The following is a 25,894-nucleotide window of genomic DNA, read 5'->3' on the forward strand; positions in this document are numbered from 1 at the left end:
CTAATTTTCCAGATTTCACAAATCCAGAACAGGAGGTGCAATGTAAAATTTAAAAAAAGTCTCCCTTTTAATATGGAGATAATGAAGAATTTGTACTGAGGCAGATGGCAGTCTTTAAAATTTTCTCCTCTCGGGAGCAATGGAGAGTGAGTCACTTAACATATTCAAGGTTGAGCCAGACAGATTTGTGATTGACAATGGGGTCGAGGACAATGGATTGTGGAATCAGACAGTGAAAGTCATATTAGATCAGCCGTAAACCTATTGAAAGGCAGAATGGGATTGATGGGCAAATGTTCTACTCCTGCTTCTATTTCTAATGTTCTTACAATTTTAAATAGCAGTGTGATAAACGACCAAGTAAATTTCTTTTAAATGACTTTGGTTGCGGGATAATTATTGACAAAATGTATCAGAGAGACCACCCCTGCTCTTCTGCTAAATAAAGCCAGGGGATCCTTGATAGCCACTTGAGGGGGCAGACTGCATCACTGAGAGTATGGTATTTTTTCAGTATTGTGTTGGGAACATGGCTTGGGTTTTGAGCTCAAGATCTAACCTAGGTGAAATTTCTATTTACTGAATTACTGCATATTTATTGAGAATTTTAACAAAATGATTGAGTTTTTGGCACAGATTGCCACCCTAACTATGTAGACTTTCTGGTAGAACTATCCAATGTGCCTCATTCCTTTGCTTTTTCTCTGCATCACTTCAATCATTTTTTCTGATATTTATCTAACTCCCTCTTAAAAGTTATTATTGAATCTGTTTCTGCCATCAGATCACAAAACACTGAATGATTGTTTTTTTTTTCATTTTTTCCTCTCATCTTTATGCTAATTCACTTAAATTTGTGTCCCCTGTAAGCTGCTTGTTAGTCCATGTACAGTCTCTCGTCTACAATGTAGTGGCAAGGCAACATGTCTTAGTCCTGATTCAAACTAGATCCCAAGTCAATTCGGTACAAGTTGCCCACAGAATTAAGCAGCTTTGCATGTTCTTACAGAGTTCCATGAAAACCAATCTGCAGATTACAGATGATCTGTCAGGGTAGTTGAAGCCTGATATCAATGGGTATTGGTGCATGAGCAGCTCAAGTTAAACTTTCAATGATTCATTTATGTTGATGTTGCCAAGTCATGGCAATTCAACAATGCATAGCAAGATACTTCTTACAGGGACACAAGCCTTTGAATAATAACATGAGAAAAAATGACAGCTCAGACACTTCCTAAAATATTCACAATTGATCTTGATTGAACTACATTCAATGATAAAAAATTCTGAAATAGTGTGAAGTCATTTTCTAAAGAGTTGCCATTGGCAGACACAGTCTGGAATAATGTTAGTAAGAATGTTTGAAGTTTCATTCCCTGATATGAGCCAATCTTGCCAATCAATGCATTTGTCTGGTTTTCATTGATGCAAAAATTGACATCATGTTTGTTAGGTGGCCAATTGCCAAAGTATTGCCGACATTGTCACACTATAAACTCTCTGAGTCAACAAAGTTATAAATGACCAATCTGTTCATTTTAGCAATGATAATTGATAGATAAATACTGACCAGGGACAAAGGGGAAAAATTCTCTACTCTTATTTAAATAAGGCCATGAAATCTTTTATGCCCATTGTTGAACAGCTTGGTAACTTACTGCACAGAAAGACACTCCTCATCGAACACTGCTGATGCTAGCTCTTTGAAAGGAGAGCTATGGCCAGTCTCACATCCCTGTAAATTCTCCACAATGACTACCTGTCCAACTTCCTTTTAAAATAATTTACAAAATCAGCTTTCACCACCTTTTCCGCTTCAGCTTTCCCGATCCCAGCAACTGACTGAATGAATTATCCTCAGTTCCCCATCTATGGAACCTTAATTATTGACCTATTCAGCACACTACCAAATTCTACCATCATTCACATGGCCTTGATTAGGTCTCCTTTTAACATTTTCACTTCTAAGGAAAAGATTGCCTTTCTAACATCTCCTCCTCATTATTGAAACTCTTTATCACTGGTAATCTACTAACAAACCTCTGTACTTTCTTTCTAAGTCATTAATATTTTTCCTGGAATAGACTACCCAGAGATTTCCATAGTCCTTCAGTTGAGCCCTCGCCAGTCAATCCACTTTGACATAAGTGCTGACTCCTTTGTCAGTGAAATTTTGTCTAATTTAGGCTTGAATAAATTAAATAACCCATCCTTCATTGTTCTCTGGAGATTCCATAGACCAACAAAATCCTGAGAGAAGAAATGCCTTCTCATTGCTATCTTAAATGAAAATAATAATGCTTGCGATTGGCGACCAATGTATGATTTTGTTATCCTTTGTGCACTGTGTGAAATTGTAAATTGGGTTACAAGGTGAATAGCTAACAACATTTTAAGCACTGCACAAAGGAAATCTTCCCCGTCTGATTTCAAACAACTCACTTGCCTTATTTAGTAAATTGCACCAGCATTTCTCAAGAGAGATTATCAGACAAAATGTGATGCTGAGCCAGATAAAAACAAATGTGCAACAGTAGACCAAAAGCTGAGTCAAAGAGGTAGGCTTTTAGAAATTCTAAAGGAGAGGAGAACGGGGCAGAGACACACAGGGGTAGAATTCCAGAACTTAGGATGTAGGCAGCTGAAGGCACGGCCATCAATTATGGGATGCTCAGAAGGGAATGCATCAGAAATCAGAATTGGAGGGGGTAGAGAACTTGGTTATAGAGTTGGAGAAGGTTTCCGAGGGAGCGGAAGGTGAAGTTGTGGTGGGATTTAAAAACAAGGAGGCTTAATCCAGCAGTTTGTGATTCTTAATAAAACACATTAACTGTATTGGCAGCACAGCATTGAACACAGTGGCTGTGCTCTGTTAAGAGAACGGTTAGTTCTGAACACTTGCATCCTTTGCTACAGTTGTTTTTCAAAAATTCCAATCTGTCTCCTTTTTGAAGTACTCACTGGTGTTAATCTTCTGCAGGGAAATGTGTTTTTCCAGTTGCCTTCTCAACTTCACTTCTGCTCCATATTTTCCTGTTGTGCCATTATCTGCCAGGATGAAATGTGAATGCATGCTGTTCAGCACAGTCAGCTTGCTCAAGGGATTGGACATTGTTTGATATGGCCGGACCACCTGTGCGAAGACATATTAACCAACAAAAACAACTTATATTTATTCAATGCCTTTAACATAGCAAAATGTGCCAAGGTGCTACACAATAGCATTATCAAACAAATTTGACCACTGAGTCCAGGAGGTGATACTGCTTCAGGTGATCAAAAGCTTGGCTAAAGAGGTGAGTTTGAAAGAACTTCTTAGCACAAAAGAAAATAGCAGACAGACAGAGGTTTGGAGAGAGAATCTCAGAGTTTAGAGTGTAGGCATCTCAAGGCACATCAAACAATGTGGGGTATGCTCAAGAACTGATATTGGATATTCTTCTGGAGGAGATTACAGAGATAGGCAGGCACAAGGCCATGGAAAGATTGAAAAACAAGGATGAGAACTTTAAATTCTAGGCATTGCTGCACTGAGAGCCAAATTGGGGTCTATACTGAGATGCCAAAGACAGATGGCTCGCTTTAGTGTCCTGATTTCTAGCTCCTGTTATATTTTCATTTAGATAATGGGCCAGGGCAAACAAAGACTGTTACAATAAATAAATTGAAATAAATTGAAATAATTTGCAACAAAGTGGAGAGATATCTTGGGCAATATGGTACAATTTTTTTAGCAGGTAATGTTAGAATAAAGATCAATGAAAAACTGCATCCATTTAATTTTCCTTATTCCAGTAAAGATCCTGCTGGATACTATTCTACAGTCATTAATAGATAGTCAATACAATTTCAGATGGGGATTTCAGAACCTGGACTGTGTAAGGGATTACCATCCAGACAATCAGATAAGAGAATTCTTTCTTCATATCTCAGTAGAATTAAGGATTATGTTGTAGCGAGGTGAACTGTGATTTCACGCTTGTTAAAATATTTGTAACCTTTCACAAGCAAAAAAAATTATTTGAAGAAGATAAACAGAAACAAAAAAATACACATATGGAACTTTTTGAAATGTAAGTATACATACCATTAAAAAAAGTCGTTACATCTTAAAAGCTAATTTCAATATTGCATTTTGTGATCTTGGGATTAGGATAAAACCTTATTTCAATTTAGCCTTATTTGATGCAAGAATTTTTGATTGGAAGTGTTCCAACAAGATGCCAAAGTCGGATTTTTTTTTACTGATTTTAAAGCCGAAGTAATATCATTTTCTCTGCAGTACTTCAATTAATTCAGAAGTTTTAAATTTGTTTTGAAACATACCGTAAAATTTATACAAAACAGGCATTACTCCCAACCAGGCTAAAGTTCTCTTTGTATAGTATTTCCTAATACGAATTTTTTGAATTGGGAGTGATTTCAGATGATTTTTAGGGACAATGTTTACGTTATGAAAGGCATTTGCTTCTTGTAACACCTCCAGGTACACTGGTGATGAGGTAAGAGACAAGATACCCACATCCTTTCCAATCAGATCCTCTTGATTCTCCACTATTCCCCATGGAGCGATGCCTATAATGCAGATTCGTCCTCTGGACTTTGAAGCATGGTCCTTCAGTGCATCTCCTACATGGCGAATGACCCCTAAAAATGAACCCATAAAATGTGATTGCAACACTATTTTAGCTGATTGGAACAATGGAGTCCTCATTTTGGTGATTATCTCTTGTACCAATCGCAACAATAACTTGCATTTATTTAGCACCTTTAACACTGCAAAACATCCTAAGGGGATTTCACAAGGGCTATTACCACTCAAAGTTCAGATTGAACCAAAGAATTAGGACAGGAAATAAAAAGCTTAGGTGAGGTTGACCCTTGAGATCTAGGTATGTAAATATTGGAGTGTCAACATTGGCCATCTTGACACTCGAGACCACTTTCCAAAAATCCATCAGTGATTACTCAGTACATTTTCCATTAGTTCTGTGTAACTCATCGAGTCAGAGCATGGAAACTAGTCCGACCTACCTGCGCTCCTGACCCATATCCTTCCAAACCTTTCCTTTTCATGTACTTATCTAAGTGTCTTTTAAACATTGTAGCTGCGCCCACATCCACCACTTCCAGAGAAAGTTCATTCCTAACGCAAGCCACCTTTTGTGTAAAACACTTGTCTGTTGTGTCATTTTCAAATTTCTCTCACCTTAAAAATATGCCCCCTAGTCTCGAAATCCCCCATGCTGGGGAAAAAACATCAGCCATTAACCCCATCTACTCCCCTCATGATTTTATGAACCTCTCAACACTCCAGTGGATAAAATCTCTCGACCAATCCAGCTTTTTATTACAAATCAAGCCTTCCACGCCTGGCAACATCCTGGTAAATCTCTTCTGAATCCCCTCTAGCTAAGTAATGTCCTTCCTATAACAGGGCGACCAGAACTGAACACAGTACTCCAGATGAGGCCTCAACAATGTCCTGTACAACCTCATCATGACTTCCCAACTTCTACATTTGTTGGAATTCATTTTCTAGAATTCCATTCTTTTTACATTGAATTTTTCTGCTTAGTCTCTCCTGCCAGAGACAATGTATTAGATCTCAGCTGTAGATATCAACTGTTTTAAATGGCACATTGATTTGTCACTACTAGCTCCTGAGTTACACTCAGGCAGAAATGACACTGATATTTTCACCAATTTCTGTGCTGGCCTTTCCATAGGAATTTATCAGCTTGGACATTTAAAATAAAGTGAACTTAAAGTAGAACAAAAAAATTGAAGCATCACCCCTCTCCTTTGTTGAAATTCCCCTTTATATAGTGATAATATGCAAATTAAATTCTGAATCAAAGCCTCATTTACACACACAGAGTACAATATGTTTGATAAAAAACAACTAATTTGGAAACTTTTATCTTTCTCATGAAAGAAATCACAATGACCACGTTAAAGCTAGAAAATATTCTGTGTGTCTTATTAAGGCTGAAATATAAACTACAGGCTACGCATACCAGAAATAGCGTCAATGGAATATGTTGAGCCTAGAATTTTAGTGTGTAATTGCAGGATATGGGTGTTTTTAGTGCTATGCTTGGTGGATGGCAGAGGAATACCTATGACAATGGAGCAGTCAGGGGTTCAGGAGACATACAGACTCCAAAAATGGTGCAGACATTGCATGAAACTTGTGCCCATCGATTCCTGCATCCTGATCTCCATTTCTGAGTGTCAGTTGTCACTCTTCCACACATTGATCTCTATTTCTATGTGTCAGTTGTCAAACTGTACAGTCACTAATCCCTATTCCTGTGTGTCAGTTAACATTAAGTACACATACTGATCTCCACTACTATGTGTCAGTTGCCAGACTGTATACATACTGATCTCTATTCCTGTGCGTTTGTTAACATACAGTATACACATTGATCCCTATTCCTGTACATCAGATTACAGACTGTACACAGGCTGACCCCTATTGCTGTGTTAACAAGGTGTAGAGAGCTGGATGAACACAGCAGACCAAGCAACATCAGAGGAGCAGGAAGACTGATGTTTCGGGCCTAGACACTTCTTCAAAAATACTATTGCTGTGTGTTAGTTAACATTAAGCACTGACACTGATCCCTATTCCTGTCTGTCAGTTGACAGGTTGGACATAGTTTGTACCCCTTGCACATGTGCTGATTATTAAATTGAGCCATGCCCCATGTGTGCGCTGGTAATCATAGTATGCACAAACTCTTTCCTGAACTGAAGTGGAATCAGTGGAAATGACTGAGATGCAGCAGAGAGGCCAGGAGTACTGGTTGTAAAATGACCAAACAGAAGGCTGTAGTTGCTATTGTGCTGTTCTCACTTTGTAGCCCGAACCCGCTGAGGCAGTGATACCTGAAATCACCATCTATAGAGAATCATCAGGTCCACAGGACTTGTTAGCTTTAAGCTCTATTCATATGCTCATTACTATTTCAGGAATGTTGGTGATCCATTTCTCCTTCCCTTTTAACCCTTGATCTTTTTACTAATCTTTGGATGCTTTTTCAGCCTTCTGTTGTGAAGACAGATATAAATTACTTGTCCCCTAATAATTCTGGGTGTTCCTACACCACAAGGACTACAAAAGTTCAGGAAGGCAATTTATCATCATCTTCTCCAGGGCCATTAGAAATTAGAAATGTTGACTCAGCTAGCGATGCCCATTTCCCATTGACAAATAAGGAAAGGAAAGGAACAGCTGCATATGAGTAGAGAAAGATAAAAATTGTAGCTAGATAGAGAGCAAAAGCCTAAACCCAAACCAAAAGCCGATACAGAAAATAAAACCAACAGGGTGAACAAAACACATTTCGCTCCAAGTAAACAATTGCACCAGGAAGGAGGATTATGCCAAAGTCATCTGCTACCATATACTTTTCACAAGGGGTTGTCTTAAAACTTATATTGTGAAAATTTTAAACAAAACTCATGGTTAAATACTGAAAGAAAAAGAATAAAATTATTCTTTACCTGTGTTCACACCTCCAGTGAATATCCAAGCCCCTGTTGTCATAGCAGCTTTAATAAGACCTTTCCCAAATACTTGCTTGAGTTTGGGTTGGAGTTCAAAGTTTTGGAGGCCTCCATGAATGGAGATCAGTAGCTTTGGGAGGTCCAGCTGCCATTCCTTTGTCATTAGATGTAAGAGGAGATCAGGCTTTGTGTCAAATGAAACACGTACGTACTATAACAAAAATGGGAAGAAGAGGAGAAACTAGTTACGAGATTGTATCTTTCTCACTGCTGGTTTTTGATTTTATTGAATGTTTATATAGGTACAGAGAATGCATTTTCTCAATGTCTAACCCCTCAAACAACTTAAGAATTTTCTGTTTTAGTGAGGACAATCACTGAACAGCCCCATCATCCCAGGATCGGGTCTAATGAATCTTCATTGCATTCTTTTTACAGCAATTATTTCCTGCCTTTCAGTAAAGAGGCCACAATACACTACAGTATTCCAGGAATGTTAACACCAATGCCCTAAGAATGCCCTCCAGCCAAACTCCTAGCAATGCCACATTCGACTTGTGATCTGCAATATTAAGAATATCAGAAGTCATTGAGCCAGAAAGTAATCATTTTCCAGGACTACATGTAGTCTACATGGGCACTTCAATTTCTTAAGGGTGTCCTGGCTGTTTTCTATTTGGAAAAAAGACAGGCTTGCATTTATATAGCTCCTTTCATAACCCTAGGATGTTCTTCACAGGTGTTCAGCTACTATTGCAGTGGTGTAACAGGGGCTGATTTGCACATCGCAAAAGCCCATAAATAGCAGTGTGATAATGACCAGAAATTCTGATTTTCTGATGGTGATTGAGGGGTATGCATTTGCCAGAACATTGGAAGAACTTTCCTGCCCTTAGCTTCAATGGTGCCATTGAGATCTTGTACATTCAACTGAGAGGGCAGATGGGGATTTTTTATAAGAATCTCATCAGAAAGCCAGTACCTTCAAGAGTGCTGCACCAGGAGTATCAGCTCACGTTTCATGGTGAAGCCTCTGACGTTCTTAAACTCACTCATTCTGACTGAGAGGTCAGAGTGTGTTGGCCACGAATCCATGGTGTGCCTTACTACAGCAATCGTTTACATTTGTTAACAATCAACACTTACATTTTGTACATCCTGGGACTGACAACCTCTTAGCAATAACGTATTAGAATCTGTAGAGATGTTTAAAGCTTTGCTTGTTACCATAGCTTTATTGGAGTGTCCTCCTCCCTGGAATTCAATAGTTCCAAAGGCATCTGTCGGACTGAGCTGGGTATGTTTGCTGATGGACCACTTCTCCGAGTGCAAATCATTCTTTGTAATTCTGCTTTCAATGCTTTCATTCTGACTGATGGAAATGACTGGAGGCAATCCAACATGTTGACCCATGAGTCGACCACAACAGCACCTGCCATCGCAGAAAGAAATATGTTTTAGATTTCCTTTCATTCAAACAAAAGCCAAATGTGACTAAGTTCCATTTTAAAGGCTCTGATGTATATTTCTAAGAGTCCATACAATCCTTTATAGAGGTCAGGAAGGGAAGGATTTACCTTTGCCCTCCCACCACAGATCAAATGTCAGATTGTGAGCTTTCTGTGCTCAGGTCTTTATGTGCCCAACAAGCCCTCCCTGTTATTGTGCCTACTAGCTATAGCCATGTGCCTGGTGGTGTGGGCAGCTGATTGGCTTCCTACACTCTCCCCAAGACAGTGACTTGTTCTGATTTGGACTGCATTGCTTCAAATGGCGATGGAAGCAGTCTCAATAGTGAACGGACTTCAATAAAAAGGAAGCTGACAAATGCTTGAAAAGGAAACTTTTGCAGGGCTGTGGAGAAAGGACAGGGGAGTGAACCTAATTGGATTGTACTTTGAAAGGGCTGGCATAGGCACGATGAGCTGAATGGCCTATTGTTGTACTGTATGATTTTGATTCTTTCCTTTTTCACCGTGATCTCATTGCCCCATTGTCAGAATTAACCCCAGGATGGGAATTGCTGTGGCGCAGGAATGGGAACCGATAGATTTCATTTTGCTGATTAGGAGTTCTGCTGGGAATCAACCATGAATTACTCATCTAGAGGAATGGTGTGGGTTTAGGGTCCAAGGCTGACCTGACTTTACCCTGTGGAGGCAGAAGGTAACTGCAGCTCCCCCAGGTATCACAATGGAGAGAATATAGCAGATCTCAATCTGACCTTCACTGGATGGCAACATACAGTCACTGGAGATCACCTCAGGAGAACGTTCAGGCCAGTTTTACAACAACAAACGCAACAACTTGCATTTATATAGCACATTTAACGTGGTAAAAATGTTTCAAGGTGTTTCATAGAAGAGTTATGAAAAGAAAATCAGCTCTGAGCCACATGCAGAAGGCGTTAGGAGAGGTGAAAAGAAATAGGTTTTATGGGGCATCCACAAAAGTGGAGACAGAAACGCTGAGAGATTTAGGAAGGAAATTCCAGAACTTCAGGCGAAGGCGGCAGAAAGCACTGCCAAGGATGTACTATGATGCAAGTCGGGAAGAGGTGAGAGGCCAGAATTGGGGAGTCACAGGGATCTCAACAAGTTGTAAGGGTGGTGGTGTTACTAAGATAGGGAGAAGGCCGGGGAGGATGCGAACACAGGTTTGAGAATTCTAAAATTCACTCAATGCTTTTTCTGTGCTCTCAATATTAATCAACAATTGAAATCTGTGGTCTTTACAACAATACAGAGGACTTGTCCAGTAAGTATGTAGGAAGTTCTCCAACATGAGGTGGTTTAACAATTAAAAACAAGTTCATTTTATTTATTGTCGCCATTCTTTTCTTGACAGCAGATTGTATTCAATAAACTTTATCAACAAATCTATTACCTATGGTGGTCTTTGGTGCTCGGTATTATGTGGACACATTCTCTTTTGCAAAATGCTCTCTCTATCCATGATTTCTGAGCCTGAGAATCACAGGAAGAATAATATTTTTAGTTCAACAGTCTACAGAAGTGCAACATAAAGTAAAAACTGACATAATTCATTGAGATGTAAAAATATCCAAGATTGAACAGTAACAACAGAAACAAATGGAACAAACGGTATCTCTAAAAAGATAACGTTTTGGGTTTCTCTCCAAAACAAATGACTTATTTTTAAGTTTCACATGCACTTTGCAGAATGTGCTGTAAAGTTGGAACAAACGGGAATCTAGTGAAAGTTGCTACTCAGTTGTGTTGGTTTTTTTCTGTCTTGATTTGTTGGCATGTGAACTGTGGAATTTTTAATACAATTTACATTTGAGGGCTCTTGTGATGCAGTAGTAGTGTCACTACCTCTGAGCCAGAAGGACCAGGTTCAAATCCTACCTGCTGGAAATATGAGCAATAACATTGTTGAACAGTTCATTAGAACATATCTGCAACTTACATTTAACTTCTACACATTAATTGTTGTTTCCATGGTATGTTGAGTTAGTTTTAAAAGCATTGCACTAGAGGAAGACACCACACAAAATTGGCCAGGATGAACTAATTACATCAGTGAGCTTCCATTAATTGTACCCATTTGCTGGTCTTTGATGAGGCTTCAAAATTAAGTTGGTACTTTGCGATGGAAGAACCCTAATAAACATCTTTCAAAAACTTTGGTTACATCATAAAAAATCTACTAAGGAATTGAGAAGAATTGAATAAGGAATTTACTCCAATTTAACCAGCAAAAGCTTCTGAATGTTTAAAATAAACTTAATTAACAAAAATCAAATTACTCACAGCTGCTGGGTTGACACCAATTTAAATTTCTCCTTTTTTGCATTGTATTGGTTTTCAGCCTAATTAACCACATTATCACTCTTAAAAACATCAAAGAATGTTTTCTGGGACTAAGTTTGAGAACCAACCCTTCAACGTGCTGGTGGATTACACCAGCAACTTTGACCTTGGAAGGTGGGTGAATGAGTTTGAGCAAATTCTTGGGAGTTAGTTTTAAAACAGGAGTAATTTCAAATGCTATATAAGCTCTAATTGCAAACTATTCCAAAGAGGAATCTCTACCCCTCTGCTTTTTAAGGTGTGAGAAGTGTAGGCAATGTTTCAAAGAACCTAACACACTAGATTTTGGATAACAATATAAAGGTTGGGGTTGAGTAATCTCTTCACTTAGAGTGACAAGCTTTATGTATCCATATGTTATGTTAATTTGCATCCAAAGTTAACTGTGAAATGTTAAAAATGTTGTTAATATGACAAATGCAAAATTTAAATATCAATGGATTCCATGAGACACAGAACATAAATTGGCAAAAACAAGATAACAAATGAAAAAATATCAGTTGTCAAAAAGGCTTGATGTTTTTCTTTCGTGGGGTGGGATGGCAAGAACTGCGTTTGATACCGAGCGCGCCCCCGACCGCCCCCCCCCCCCCCAACTGCCCTTGAACTGAGTGGCTTTCCAGATAATTTCAGAAGGCAGTTAAGAGACAAGCACACTGCTGTGCATCTGGAGTCAGAGAAAGGCCAGTCCACGGAGGAATAGTTGGTGTCTTTGGCTAAAGGACATAATGAACCAGATGCTAACAATAATTGTCATGGTCACCATTGTGGAAACTAGCTTTATAAACTGAATTTGAATTCCACCAGCTACCATGGTGCGATTCGAATCCCAGTCCCCAGTACGTTCGCCTCCGGATTATTGGACCAGTAAGTAATGATAACAAGGTGGTGACTACTCTAGATGGCCTGTTTGCAAGTTCTAGACTTGGGGGGTAAGTTGAATCTACATGTTCATGGTTGCTTTAACTTTTTAAAATTTCTATTGGACATGAGTGTTGCTGAGCAGGGAAAGAATTTATTGCCATCTCTAATTGTCCTCAGGAAGGTAGTAGTGAGCTGCCTTCTTCTATTGCTGCAGTCTATGGGGGATGGTAAATCCAGAGTACTGTTAGGGTGGGAATTCTAGGATTCTGACAGTAAAAGAATGGCTGTATAGTCCCAAGTCAGGTTGGTGTGTAACCTACGTGGGAACCTTCAGGTGGCGATTTATTTATTTTTTTTCCCCTCCTGCGTCCCTGTTCTGGGTGGTACAGGTTGTAGATTTGGAAGGTGCTGTCAAAGGTGATTTGGTGAGTTGCTGCAACATGTTTTACAGATGGTACACACTAACCTGGTGGTAGACGGAGTGAACATTTAAGGTGATGTACAGGGTGCCAAGAGGAGCAACCTGTTTTGGATGGTATTGAGCTTCTAGTGTTCCGTTACTCTGCTGACTTGTTCCTAGTAAACAGTGTGCAGGGTGTGTGGGACATCAAAAGGTGAGCTCTGTGTTGCAGAATTCCTAGCCTACTGACCTGCTCTTATACATTCACTAAATGAGAGCTTCATATTTGTGTTGTGATCTGTGTGGTCTATGTTGCAAGTGTGACCAACTGGTGAACACAGACAAAATAATTGTTAGAACACAGGACAAAGTACAGCAGAGTACAGGCCCTTCGGCCCACGATGTTGTGCCGTGGAATAATCCTAATCCAAAAATAAAATAACCTAACCTACATTCCCCTCAATTCACTGCTGTCCGTGTGCATGTCCAGCAGTCGCTTAAATGTCACTAATGACTCTGTTTCCATGACTAGCACTGGTAAACTATTCCATGCGCTCAAACTCTCTGGGTGAAGAGCCTCTCTCTGACGTCTCCTCTATACCTTCCTCCTAACACCCTAAAACTATAACCCCTCGTGGCAGTCAATCCTGCCCTGGGGAAAAGTCTCTGGCTATCGACTCTATCCATGCCTCTCATTACCTTGTACACCTCGATCAGGTCACCTCTCTTCCTCCTTCTCTCCAGAGAGAAAAGTCCAAGCTCAGTCAACCTCTCCTCGTAAGACAAGCCCTCCAGTCCAGGCAGCATCCTGGTAAACCTCCTTTGCACCCTCTCCAAAGCCTCCACATCTTTCCTATAATAGGGCGACCAGAACTGGACACAATATTCCAAGTGTGGTCTCACCAGGGTTTTGTACAGCTGCAGCATAACTTCGTGGCTCTTAAACTCGATTTCCCCTGTTAATGAAAGCCAAAACACCATATGCTTTCTTAACAACCTTATCCACTTCAGTAGCAATTTTGAGGGAGCTATGCACTTGAACACCAAGATCCCGCTGTTCCTCCACACTGCCAAGAATCCTGCCTTTAATCCTATATTCAGCATTTAAGTTTGACCTTCCAAAATGCATCACTTTGCATTTATCCAGGTTGAAATCCATCTGCCATTTCTCAGCCCAGCTCTGCATACTGTCAGTCAATGTCTTGCTGAAGCCTGCAATAGTCCTTGATACTACCAACGGCACCTCCAACCTTTGTGTCATCAGCAAACATACTAACCCACCTCCTCAACCTCCTCATCCAAGTCATTCATAAAAACTACAAAGAGCGGACACCCAAGAACAGGGCCCTGCGGGACACCACTCAGCACTGACCTCCAGGCAGAATACTTGCCATCTACAACCACTCCTTGCCCCCTGTCAGCCAACCAATTCTGAATCCAGACAGCCGACTGTTGTTGACTTCACTATTGTTATTCCCATAAAAGTCTAAACAAGACTTTAGGAACAACATAGAAACGACTCCATTCTGAGTATTGGCGGTATTTGCATCCTATTATTACCAACGGGAAGTGCGCCACAGGAATATTATGAACAATTGTTATTAGAAACTGCAATAATAGACTGGCATCCAACAAATCCTTAATTAAATCCAGGTTTGTATTATTTCCTTGTTGATTCCCATGTTACTGGTGTGGGATATTAAAATCCTGGTGGAGAGTAAAATAATATGGACATTTTATCCTTTAATAAAGGAATGACATTTTACCAGATTTTTCATCTCACTTTCAGAAAGACTTTGCACTACCCGTTTGGCAGTGTGTCCTGCACCATGAGTAACGTCGAAGTATTAGTCAGCAACTACAAATTCTGCAAACTGCCATTCCTTACTTAGCCTTAATAGTACAATATGTTGTCACAGGAGAAAGGTTGCGATACCTGATAGTATAACCCTTCCTTTCCTCTCTGCATCCCTTCTATGTCCCTTCTAGTTTGTTCGTTATAAATGCTGACCTTAGTTCTTCAACTATAAGCAGGACTTGAACAGTAAACGAATTGAACTTGATCAACTTGTATTGATCCTATGTTAAGTTCTTACTTTATTCAAGATAGTTACTTGGGACTAAGAAGAGGAGAAATCTCTCCTTGCAGAGGATTGTCATCTTTTGGGATTCTCTACAGAGCAAGCTGTAGATGTGTAGCCAACAGCTGTCCAGTATTTTGTTACAAGGTTATAGGATTCATGACCCCTAATGAATCGAAGGCTCTGGGGATAGTGCAGGAAAGCGGGATTGTTATAAATATTAGCCACAATCTTCTGGAAAGATGGAACAGGCTGGAAGGGGTGTATGGCCTATTCCTGCTCCTATTTTGCATGTTCTTATGTTCCATTGCTTTCAGTTGTTTAACCCCTTTGTTGCTACTGACATGTGACTGTCCTCTTGTCATTACAGCAAAAGCAGCTAAACAGCTCAGACTGTCCTCCCCAAGACAAGTCTTGGGTGACCTGATGGAGACAATATAACAGAGAAAATGCTTCCACCTGTTGGGGGAGTTCACTACTGAGGGTCACAACCAATAAGTTTGGAAAGCAATTCAGGAGAAATCCCCTGACCCAGAGGGTGGTGAGAATATGGAGCTTGTTACCACAAGAAGTGGTTATTGTAAACAACATAGATGAGGAAAAGTGGAGCTTGAACAAGTGCAGAATTTTGTTGGTTTTACAGCTTCAGCCAAACCCCAGGGAAAGCTGGACAAGCATGAGAGAGATTAAGTAATAGAAAGATATGCAGGTAGGGTGATATAATAGGGTGGTGGGAACTTATCATCGATAGCTCATATCCCTTTCTGTCTCAGTTTATCCAGCTTCCTCTCAAATACATCCATGTTATTCTCCTCAACCAATCCCTACAGAACGAGTTCCAATTCTCACCACTCAGATGCAGAGTAGCATTGACAGAAACTAGGGGTCAGATTGGCGTCCAGGTACCCTGCCTGGTAAAGTCATCTGTTTCAGTGCACAAAAGCTCAAAAAAAATCATAGAAAGAAACAAAAAAACACTCATCATGAGATGATTAGTTGGTTAAAAAGAAAAACAAAAACCTTTAATTGCTGCAGTGTCTTTCACAACTTCAGGATGCCACAAAGTGCTTTCTGATCATTGAATGTGATTTGCTGGCAACGTAGTCATTATTGTAACGGTGGCAAAATCTCTCAGTCGATTTGGACTGCAGGACAATCAGCAAGATCCCACAAACAGTAATGAGCAGAAGTGACCTTGTCACCTCCCACCTGCAGATGGTCACCAGAGATTGGTTACTTGCCCATTTCTCATGGGACCATTAAGGACATCATTAACTCCATTATAATCAGGGAATCAAAGCTCATTGTCAAAGCTGAACTCACTCATGGAAAGATTGTTTTCAAAACAATTCACATTGAGCTGACATTCCCCTTTTCTGCCCTTGAATTAAATGTCATTGATTTGTTTTACACTGCTTAGAACTCCTCATTATTCGAGGCTATTCTGAATCCATCTCGTCAGAAGCATGTAATTTGCTTCAACTTTAATGAGATCGGTGAAAATAATGCACACTTAAAATGTTGCCTTTATTCCATCATTGAGTGACTCTGGGCTTAAAACTGAGATGAAGAAAACTGCTTTCATCAGACATATATTCAAATATTAATGAAACATTAATAAATGAGTGGGATGAGATAGAAAACCTGTGATCTTTGTAAGTCAGTGGCACAGTTTAGAAGATTGTTCTGTAGCAAGGAAAACTGCTTTTGAAGTGAAACTTTTGGAATATATTAATGAAGTATAAAAGAAATCTTTCACATTGTCTTCATGACTTGAAGCTATAATGTGATGCTGAAAGCGATGCAATGGGAAGGCACATTCTAGAACCTGTTCTAGAGTCCAGTGTGCTATGTTTTCCTTTTCATTGTGGTCACTGAAAAGTCTTTCTTTCATTTAATGGACATATTCTCTCATGCACCAGATGGCACTCTGGTGTTGAGGTACCATACCCTGAGGTCATTGGCAACCATGGACTTCCATGACATTCATCAATAATGATAATTGGCAAAGCACTGCAGCACGGACAACCAGGAAGCTCTGCTGCTCCACTGCCTGCCAATGATTGGATTCACAGCAGGGGAACCAAAATTTTTGGGCTGCATTGTCCATGGGCATCAAGTCCAACAGCTGGACTTGAACTCAGAGCTTCTGGCTCAGAGGTAGGGGAATTATCACTGCACAACAAGTCCCTGGACAACACCGTGAGATGAAATTGAAATGGGGGCCAGGGAATGGTTTTCTCCTGTTTTTTTTAAACTATGATATTCATGGAAGGCTACAGGGAATTCCAGGTAAAAGAAGGGGAAAATCCCAGATGGAAACAAAAACTGATATCGTTTTGCCTTCCTTTTCTCCGAACATTATGATGGGAGACCGTGAGAATCTGTTACAGAATTCCTGCCAGTGATGTAAGTGGCTGATGCTTATCTGGTTTGAATAAAACATCTCTCTGTTCACCATTTTCACAGACAATTAGTCCATTACAATCAAATGGATTAAACGTGGCAACAACAATTTGCATTTGTCTTCTTTTGCCTTCTAACATTTTACTCAAATTTGCCACAATATTGCTTGATCACGCTTCTCAATCTCCTGCTTTCAGTCACTCATCCGCTTCTAATCTCAGTATATTCAAGTCTCTTGTTACCACATATTTTAATCTGGTTTTACATCTTCTTTGTCTTCTTCCTGACACTCCCATCTCCATCACTCACCGCATCATATTTCACTTCAATATATCCCCTGTTGAAACAACTCCACAGAGGACAGTATCGCCTCACCAAGTCATGCTTTATTTACATGTGGGCACTGATCCAGCTCCAAAAGAGCCAGTTCTCAGAGTGAACAGGATGTCTGATACTCGTGTTCCTATCTGTCAGTCAGGACTCCCTGATTGGACCAGATTAACAACCCCAATCAGGGAATTCATACTCAATGAGCTTTTCATGGCATGTTTTTCCTGCAGCATAGGAGACTGAGGGATGACCCTATATTTGGCTTATGCCAAAGGTATGGGAGTCTAAAACTGGACAGCGTAGGTTTAAAGTGAGAAGAGAGAGATACAAAATGGTCCGGGCGGGCAATTTCTTCACGCAGAGGGCGGTGAGTGTCTAGAATGGGCTGCAAGAGGCAGTGGTGGAAGTGAGTACAATTTCTTCATTGAAGAAACATTTAGACAGGTGCATGAATGGGACAGGTATGGAGGGATATGAACCAAATACAGGCAGATGGGATTTGGTTAGTTGTAAATAACTAGGCAGCATAGACAAGTGGGCCGAGGGGCCTGTCTCCATGCTGAAAACCTCTATGATTCTATGACCTGGCTGACCTTGTTACAATCACTACACCTGCATAGTGCATTTATGCAAATAAATGAATGGTAATACAGAACTTAAACATTGATAAAATGAGATGAAAAGTGGAAGCTTTCAAAGCTTGCTCTGATCTGTACTAGGATGCAAGAAAAAGGTTTGAGTAAAGATTAGATTCCCTACAGTGTGGAAACAGGCCCTTTGGCCCCACAAGTCCACAATGCAATGGGATTGGCAAAACAAGCAACGCAAACTTATAAAAGGATTGGAGGAATTTTCAATCACTCAGAAGATTAAGTTGTCTCATTGAAATGGGTGCTTGTTAAATTTCATGTCCAAGAGCAGCGTGACATACAGACTTGTGGGGCCAAAGGGCCTGTTTCCACACTGTAGGGAATCTAATCTTTACTCAAACCTTTTTCTTCAAGTGCCCCTTTGGTTCTCTACTCGCTGGCCTTTTTTGCTTTCAATTTCCCTTCTCGTGTTTTATTAGGCATCTAAAAATATTCTTCTTCCTCCTGGACCATCTAATCTTTACTCAAACCTTTTTCTTCAAGTGCCCCTTGAAGCATCCTACCCAGACCCATTCCCCCATAGCCCACACACCCCTGAACACTATGGGCAATTTAGCACAGCCAATCCACCTAACCTGCACATCTTTGGACTGTGGGAGAAAACCAGAGCACGCAGAGGAAACCCACGCAGACACGGGGAGAATGTGCAAACTCCACACAGAGTGGAATCGAACCCGGGTCCCTGGGGCTGAGAGGCTGCAGTGCTAACCACTGAGCCACCGTGCCGCCCCAAAGAGATACCATATTATAAAGAATGAGAAAAGGGTATTGACTGGTTGGATTATCATTGGCTGGAGATGCAGCAGGAACTGTTAGCTATCAAACTTAATGCTCAAAAAAGGTGGATAGACTTTGATTGGTCAGAGCATTGCCATGGAGAGCAGAGTTTGGCTCCAGAAAGCTGCAATTCAAAGGGATTGGAGAGTCCTTGTGCATAAATCACAAGAAGCTGGCATTCAAGTTCAACATCTCACAGAGAAGGCAAAAGAAGAAGGGTCTAGGCCTGAAAGATCAGCCTTCCTGCTTCTCTGCTGCTTGGCCTGCTATGGTCATCCAGCTCTACATCTTGTTATCTCAAATGGAACATTAGCTTTTATTTCAATGGGAATGGAATTTAAAAGTAAAGATGTCTTGTTGAAACCATACCAGGCATTCCTCAGACTACAGCTGCAACACCATGAACAGTTTTTGGCCTTTTACCTAAGGAAAAATAAGATTTAAGGAGACTGATTCCATGTATTCAGGGTTTGTCATATAAGTGAGGCTGAGTAGTTTGAGTGTGTACCCATTGGAATTTAGGGGAATGAAAGATGACCTTATTGAAACATACAAAATTCTTATGGGACTGTTCAGGATAGATGAAGAAAGCTTGTTTCATAATCTCAAAGAAAGAGGGGTCATGTATTTAAGAGAGAAGTGAGGAGGAATTTCTTTTCTTAGACCGTAGTGAATCTCTCCTTGTATGGTCCCTACCTATCTATGTGCATGACTCACTGAGCTGTTGAGTTTCATCAGCTTTTGTTCTAACTAGCAATGTCCAGCATCCATGGTATTAAACATTTTTATTAGTAAGAAATTCACTGCCACATCTCTTCCAGGCTTGCCTACAGTTCATTGCTCTCCAATTTCTGTTTGGTTCTCTACTCGCTGGCCTTTTTTGCTTTCAATTTCCCTTCTCGTGTTTTATTAGGCATCTAAAAATATTCTTCTTCCACCTGGACCATTCCTCCTGACCTTCTACCCCTTGCAGATATTTTCATCGGGAACTGCTTGTGTGACATTGGCTTTTTCAATTTCTCTGCTCCCATCACCCACTCTAACATGTCTCCCTCAGCAGATGCTCCATGCTGTTTTGAGGTCAAACCCCAATGTTGTCATCAAAATCACTGACAAAGGCAGCACTGTTGCTTTTCTGGCATACCGACCTCAACTTAGTTGAGGCTGTCACTGACCTCTGCAGACTTCCCTCTGGTCAACTTCATAGGCTTCCAACATTAAGTAGCTCATATCCATCTCCTTCCCAACAATCCATAAACCAGAGCTGTCCTGGTTATCTCATTGTTGTCTTGCTACCCCACTGAACTCATTTATTCCCACCTCAACTCACCTTTTATACCCTTGTACTTCTCTTCGTCACTGTATCTGCAAGCCTCACTGACCAACTCGTTGTTCTTGTTTCACATTTCTAGAAACAGTGGGAGTTTGCTTCTGACATTGAATTCATCAACTCTCAATTTGTTCAGTCCAAGTGGTGTCCATTTTCCAATCCTTCAGTACTGATTGGTAGAAGAGATGACCCAGTTGGCGAACTGATTCACATAAAGCCCAGAAGAACCCAAAGGGCATTATAAGATTCCAATCTGAGCAATTTGGTGGACAAAAAGGTTAAGCTGAAGAGACAAATTTAGCTAATAGTAGAAGCCATTGGATACTCTGTATTGGAAACTCTGACCAATTAGATTATTGAACTGAGCTGCAGGGCACCTGTAACCCAAGCTCATGACTTGTAGATTAAGCCATCTAAATGCTAATTATTGATGGCACAATGAAACATGCCTGCAATGCCAAAATCTATTTTTATTTCCATTTCTTGGTCCAAAACGGACCATACCACACAAGCCTCACTTCCATCCCTCTCCATTTAACCCTATCAGCATCACTTCTAGTCTCTTCTCCCTCACGTTTTTCCAGCTTTCTCTTAAATGTATCTGTTCTGGGTACCACTACCACTTCCTTTGCTAGCATCAATTTCTCAGTAAATAATTTCTTTTCTGAATTCCCTACTAGATCCATCATAAGTCTCTTACATTTGTGATCCCAAGTTTTAGATTCTCCTCGAAGTGTCGGTGCCTCCTCAAAGGGCAGCAGATAAATGGGAATATCATGGTGTGCAAGTTCCCCTCCAAGACACTCACCATCCTGACATTGTTGTCCCCTCACTGTCACAGGGTCAACATCTTAGGGTTCCCCCTCTGATGATATTGTAGATCCAATTGCATCTCAGTGGGCTGCATAGGTTGAAGGCAGCTCACCACCATCTCCTCAAGAACAACTAGGGACAGGTAATAAATACTGGCCAGCCAGTGTCACACATGTTCAACAAGAGAGTAAAAAAAATCAGTTACCTTCCCTAAATTTGAATGATAATAACAGAAGAAAAGTGGGTAGCTGACAAATCTCTCTTTTGTTTAAGCAGTAAAGCTTATTATCTGATAGTCTACTGACAGGTCAGCTCCAACTACTTGAGTGCGCAAACTGACAAAGAGAATTTAGACAGCTAGGTCAGAAATTAAAAAGCAGGACCTCGAAAGTAGAAGTTACACACCCACTCGTATTTAGATTACATTAGGTTTTATTCTCATATGTACCTGAGCACGCGAGTATGGGAGAACAGTGAGAAGTGTAAGGAGTCGCCACTCTCCAGCGCCATCTTAGAATTCATAGTTAGAACTGTTTTTAAAGAAGAGCAAAAAGTAAAGAGACAGAAATGAAAAGAAATGAAAATGTTCAGATCACCCTCGCCACCACTGCTGCCATGAGTCTTGAGTTGGGCTCACCAATGCCACCTGCACTGGGTCCACCAATGCCACTTCATCATCGCTGATGCCATCACCTCAAGTCCTACACCTCATTGCCACCTGTGCTGTACCCACCGACACTGAAGTTGCCACACTCCAGTAGGATAAAGCAGGTGAATGCATGGTTGGAACGATGTTGGAAGAAGGGAACGTTTCAGATCCATTTCAGGAGAAGAGGCAGGACGTGTTGTATCTAAGCAGAGCTGGGACCAACTTCCTGCCTTGCTGGTTCTATTGAACTACCTTGGCAGGGGTGAGCAAACTGAATGGTAATATGAGAGTGGAATCTGAAAAAACCTGGAATACTGGGAGAGACATAAAGCACTAGAGCTGGATGTAGTAAGTGGGTTTGAAGTAAGTTGGAAGCTAATAATGTACAATTTAGGATTACTGTGCAGAATCTTGAGTGTTGCAGGCATGGACAGTCACATAGAAATTTGATTTTGTGGTTATGACGGAAACCTAGCTCATTGAGGTGAGGGACTGGATGGTGTTTGGGAAAGATAGAAAAGAGGGAAGCATTGTAATATTGATGAAAGGAATGTTGTAATCATGGAGAGGGAGAGAGAGAGAGAGACTTGTCCCGGGGAACAAGGGGAGAATCTATTTGGGCTGAGGAACAAAAATAATACAATTACACTGCTGGGTATAATGTATAGATCACCAATGACCAGAAAAATACGGAGGAACAAATTTGCAGGGAAGTTACAGAGAGGTGAGTATTGTGGCTTCAGATTTAGGTTGGCTATCGGAAAGGAGGAGTCCAGATTAAGAATAATTAACTGGGGGAAAACCAGATACGCTGGAATCAACAGTTAGCAGGCAAAACTGTAACTGCCTAATGGACTATGTTTAATGAAGAGACAGTTCAGGCACAGTCAAGGTATATTCCCTCAAAAAAGAAAGAGAGGGCAAAAAATATAGAGCTTCCTAGAAACAAAAGACACAGAAACTAAAATGAAGCAGAAGAACTGCGGCAGAGGTGAGGTAAACAATACAATTATGATTTGGACTGAATATAGAAGGTTCAGAGGTGAATTGAAAAAGACCGAATGTGATGAAATTAATAGCTAATATAAAAGGGAATCCAAAAGTCGTCGTTAGGCATATAAATAATGATAGAGATAAAATGAAGAATAGGACTGATCTGACACCAAGAAGAGGATTTACACTTGGAGGTAGGAGGTGGGGACATGGCTGAGACATTATATTAATACTTTGCATCTGTGTTCACCAAGGAAGAAGAGGTCATGGTAAAAGAAAAAGGTAATTGATACACTTGAATAATTCAAAACTAATAAGGAAAAGATATTGGATAGGCTGCCTATAATTAAAATTGATAATTGCCAAGCTTTGCTTAAATTTAAAGCAGGCAGGTTGATTCTAATTGGTGAAGACATTGGCTGAGGATTGAATTAGAGGATGACTATTGCTTATTTTGTTCATTTTAAAGTGGTGCAATGTACGTACATATGCTTTCTTGGCAGATAATTGTCAGTCATCAACCAAGCAACACATTCCCCTTGGCAATGCCTCTACCAGCCAGAATCCATCTGCCAACCAATCAGCGCACTCTTCTCCAGCAGCGTAAAATATGCTTCCTTCTTCCGAATGACCTGATGAGTACAAGTTGGAAATGTTCAACAGAAGTATGCATATTTTCAGGTATACTCAGATTCTGTACAATGAAAAAAATGCTTAAATGTTGATTATCTACACCTTGGTGTACAGTAAGCTTGTTTGTGAGCCATGAGGTGGATAGTGTAGAACCTCAAAAGCACACAGACAAGTTGGTGGAATGGGGTGTAGGGGTCAGGACAAATGGCAAATGGCATTCTATGTGGAGAAATGTGAAGAGTTCAATTTTGGTAGAAAGGACTTGGAGGTTTAATATAGGAATATAGACAATTTTAAAGGGAGTCCAAGAGCAGAGAGACATGTGGGAATAAGTTTATAAGTTATTGAAGGTGTCAGGACAAGTTGAAAGGATGGTTAATAAAGCATACAGCATCTTACATTTTAAAAATTGGTGCATAGAGTACAAAAGCTGGGAAGGTATGTTAAATTTGCATGAACCATTTCTCAACTGGAGTATTACATCCTTTCTGGGCAACATACTTTGAAAATGAAGGTGTTAGAGAGAGTTCTGAAACTCTGATAAGAATATTGCAGAAATAAGGAACATCAGTTATTTAGATGAAGAAGTGGAGAAGACAAAGTTGAATTTAGATTTAATAGAGATTTTTAAAAGGGGGCTAACAGTAAATAGGCAGAAAGTGGAAGGATTGAGAACAAGAAGAAATAAACTTAAAATAACTGCTGAAAGTAGCAATCAAAATTTGTGGACAAACTTGTTCAAGCATTCAGTGGTTAGGATTGGAAATACATGGTCTGAGAGTGTGATGGAAACAGGATCAGTCAACGTTTTCAACAGGGAATTGGATTATCTAAAAGACAGCAATACACATATCTATGGGGAAAAGGCAAGGAAATTGCAAGAGGTGGATTGTTCCTTCAGACGTCCAGCACCTGAAGACTGAATGGCCTCTTTCTGTATTGCAAGCTTCTATGAATCTAAGTCACCCATCAGTCTTCACTTTTCTTGCCCTGCCCCTCCCTGATGGATACAGCCTCTCAGTTTTGGTATCATCCTTGCAAACAACTTTTTGTCTGAACCTTCTCCAGAGCGTCTCTATGGCTTAATAGTATTGGGATCAGACCTATGCTCTGTAGTCCAAGCATTCATAGGAAATGATCACAACCTAGAACCAGTGATCACTGTACAAATGGGGGCATGACAGTGAGCGGTGTCATCCTAAATGAAAGATATCACTTTTATTTCTGTAGCATTTTTCAGGATCTCAGGGTGACTCAAAATATTTTATTGTCAATGAAGTACTAGAATAGAAATCATGGCAGTCAATTCACAGACAGCAAAATCATACAACCAGCAATGAGATTCTGAGGAGATAATTTTTTTCGTATCATTGGTTGAGGGTTAACTGGTGGCCAGGACCCAAGGAGAACTCCCCTGTTATAATTATTTTTGATTATTACCTGTTATGAGAAATGTTATCACAAATTCTGTGTAACAATCAGAGGTAGAGCCATGTTGATATTTCGCCTCCAACTTAAGGGCACTGAGCCTAGTACAACACAGACTGTGAACTGAATCCCAACATACATTATTACTACATTATAGGGGGTTTGCAGAGATTGTCTGAGCATTTATTTTTCTACTGCATTTCTGTTATCAATTTTGCACAACATCCAAATTGATTTCAGTTCTGAGGAAAGGTCACGGCATCATTAACTCTGATTTCTCTCCAGATGCTGCCAGACCTGCTGAGCTTTACCAGCAATTTCTGTTTTTTGTTTTTGATTTCTTGGTTGCATTTTACACTATTTAGAGCCTGCATGAATAAATGTTCATAATTCAGAAGAATACTTGTTAATAATTTCAGTTATACTTTCAATAACAGGAAAAAAGAAAGTTGATTTATGAAACAATTTTAAGTCCCAACATTTTTAAGTGGCTGTAACAAGATCAATGAAAGTGAGATGGCTCTTCTTCCACTCTGCAGTGGTCTTCATAAAAATCTTAACCCAACTGAAGCGAGTGGTTTGACGAACATGTAAATTCTCATTGTTATTTCACTGATTTTATAAGAAGGGTTATTTACATGCAACTTTATACCCACATTATCACAAATGTCATTCTGTTGATCATAAATAACTGAAAGAAATATCAAAATTAGCATTTTTATATAATCTTTAATAGGTACAGTGCTTCTCTGATTTCCATTTTTTAACTACAGCATTGTGTATAAAGAGAATCAAAATCATGAAAACTATTCTTCAATACATTATGAGGTGAGTGCTGTCCTTTTTTTATCTCATGAATGAACAGAAAAGCTTGAATAATTAACTCAAATTATTCATCCTAACATTTCTTTAATCACAGACCTCACGGTGTCTTGCTGAAAAGCCACCAAGTCTGAACACTTCTTTACAGCTGCAAGTTCTATTTTTGTTTCATTCTTATTTCAAGGGTATTCAGCTTTCATGCTCAACATAAAGAAGCTCAATAATTGCAAAACTATTCCAAAGTTTTAGTGAAACAATTATGAACATTACTTTCTACAGTATCTTTACTTGTTCAATGCCACTGTACTTGGGTGCGCTTTATCTCTTAAAGCTCACATCTAGCTGGAGAGAAAAATAAAATTAC

The 25,894-nt window shown here is 40.0% G+C and overlaps 1 protein-coding gene across 11 annotated transcripts in view; it reads right to left on the reverse strand.

Moving 5' to 3' along the window:
• The window catches only part of trpm3 (transient receptor potential cation channel, subfamily M, member 3), a 447,170-nt gene that overhangs the window by 103,161 nt on the left and 318,115 nt on the right, over positions 1 to 25,894 (reverse strand). For 9 of the 11 annotated variants that reach the window (XM_048526724.2, XM_048526723.2, XM_048526726.2 and 6 more), the window contains exons 2-6: positions 10,405 to 10,484; positions 8,746 to 8,950; positions 7,516 to 7,729; positions 4,523 to 4,647; positions 2,962 to 3,133 (exon numbers count right to left, since the gene is read on the reverse strand). In XM_048526724.2, the coding sequence (XP_048382681.1) occupies positions 2,962 to 3,133; positions 4,523 to 4,647; positions 7,516 to 7,729; positions 8,746 to 8,950; positions 10,405 to 10,484 (796 nt within the window). Of the gene's footprint in view, positions 1 to 2,961; positions 3,134 to 4,522; positions 4,648 to 7,515; positions 7,730 to 8,745; positions 8,951 to 10,404; positions 10,485 to 23,133; positions 23,280 to 25,894 lie in introns of all 11 variants that reach the window. The other 2 variants (XM_048526730.2, XM_048526729.2) reach the window with 1 other exon arrangement.

This window comes from Stegostoma tigrinum, chromosome 3 (assembly GCF_030684315.1).
Source record: "Stegostoma tigrinum isolate sSteTig4 chromosome 3, sSteTig4.hap1, whole genome shotgun sequence".
In the NCBI taxonomy this organism is placed as follows: domain Eukaryota; kingdom Metazoa; phylum Chordata; class Chondrichthyes; order Orectolobiformes; family Stegostomatidae; genus Stegostoma; species Stegostoma tigrinum.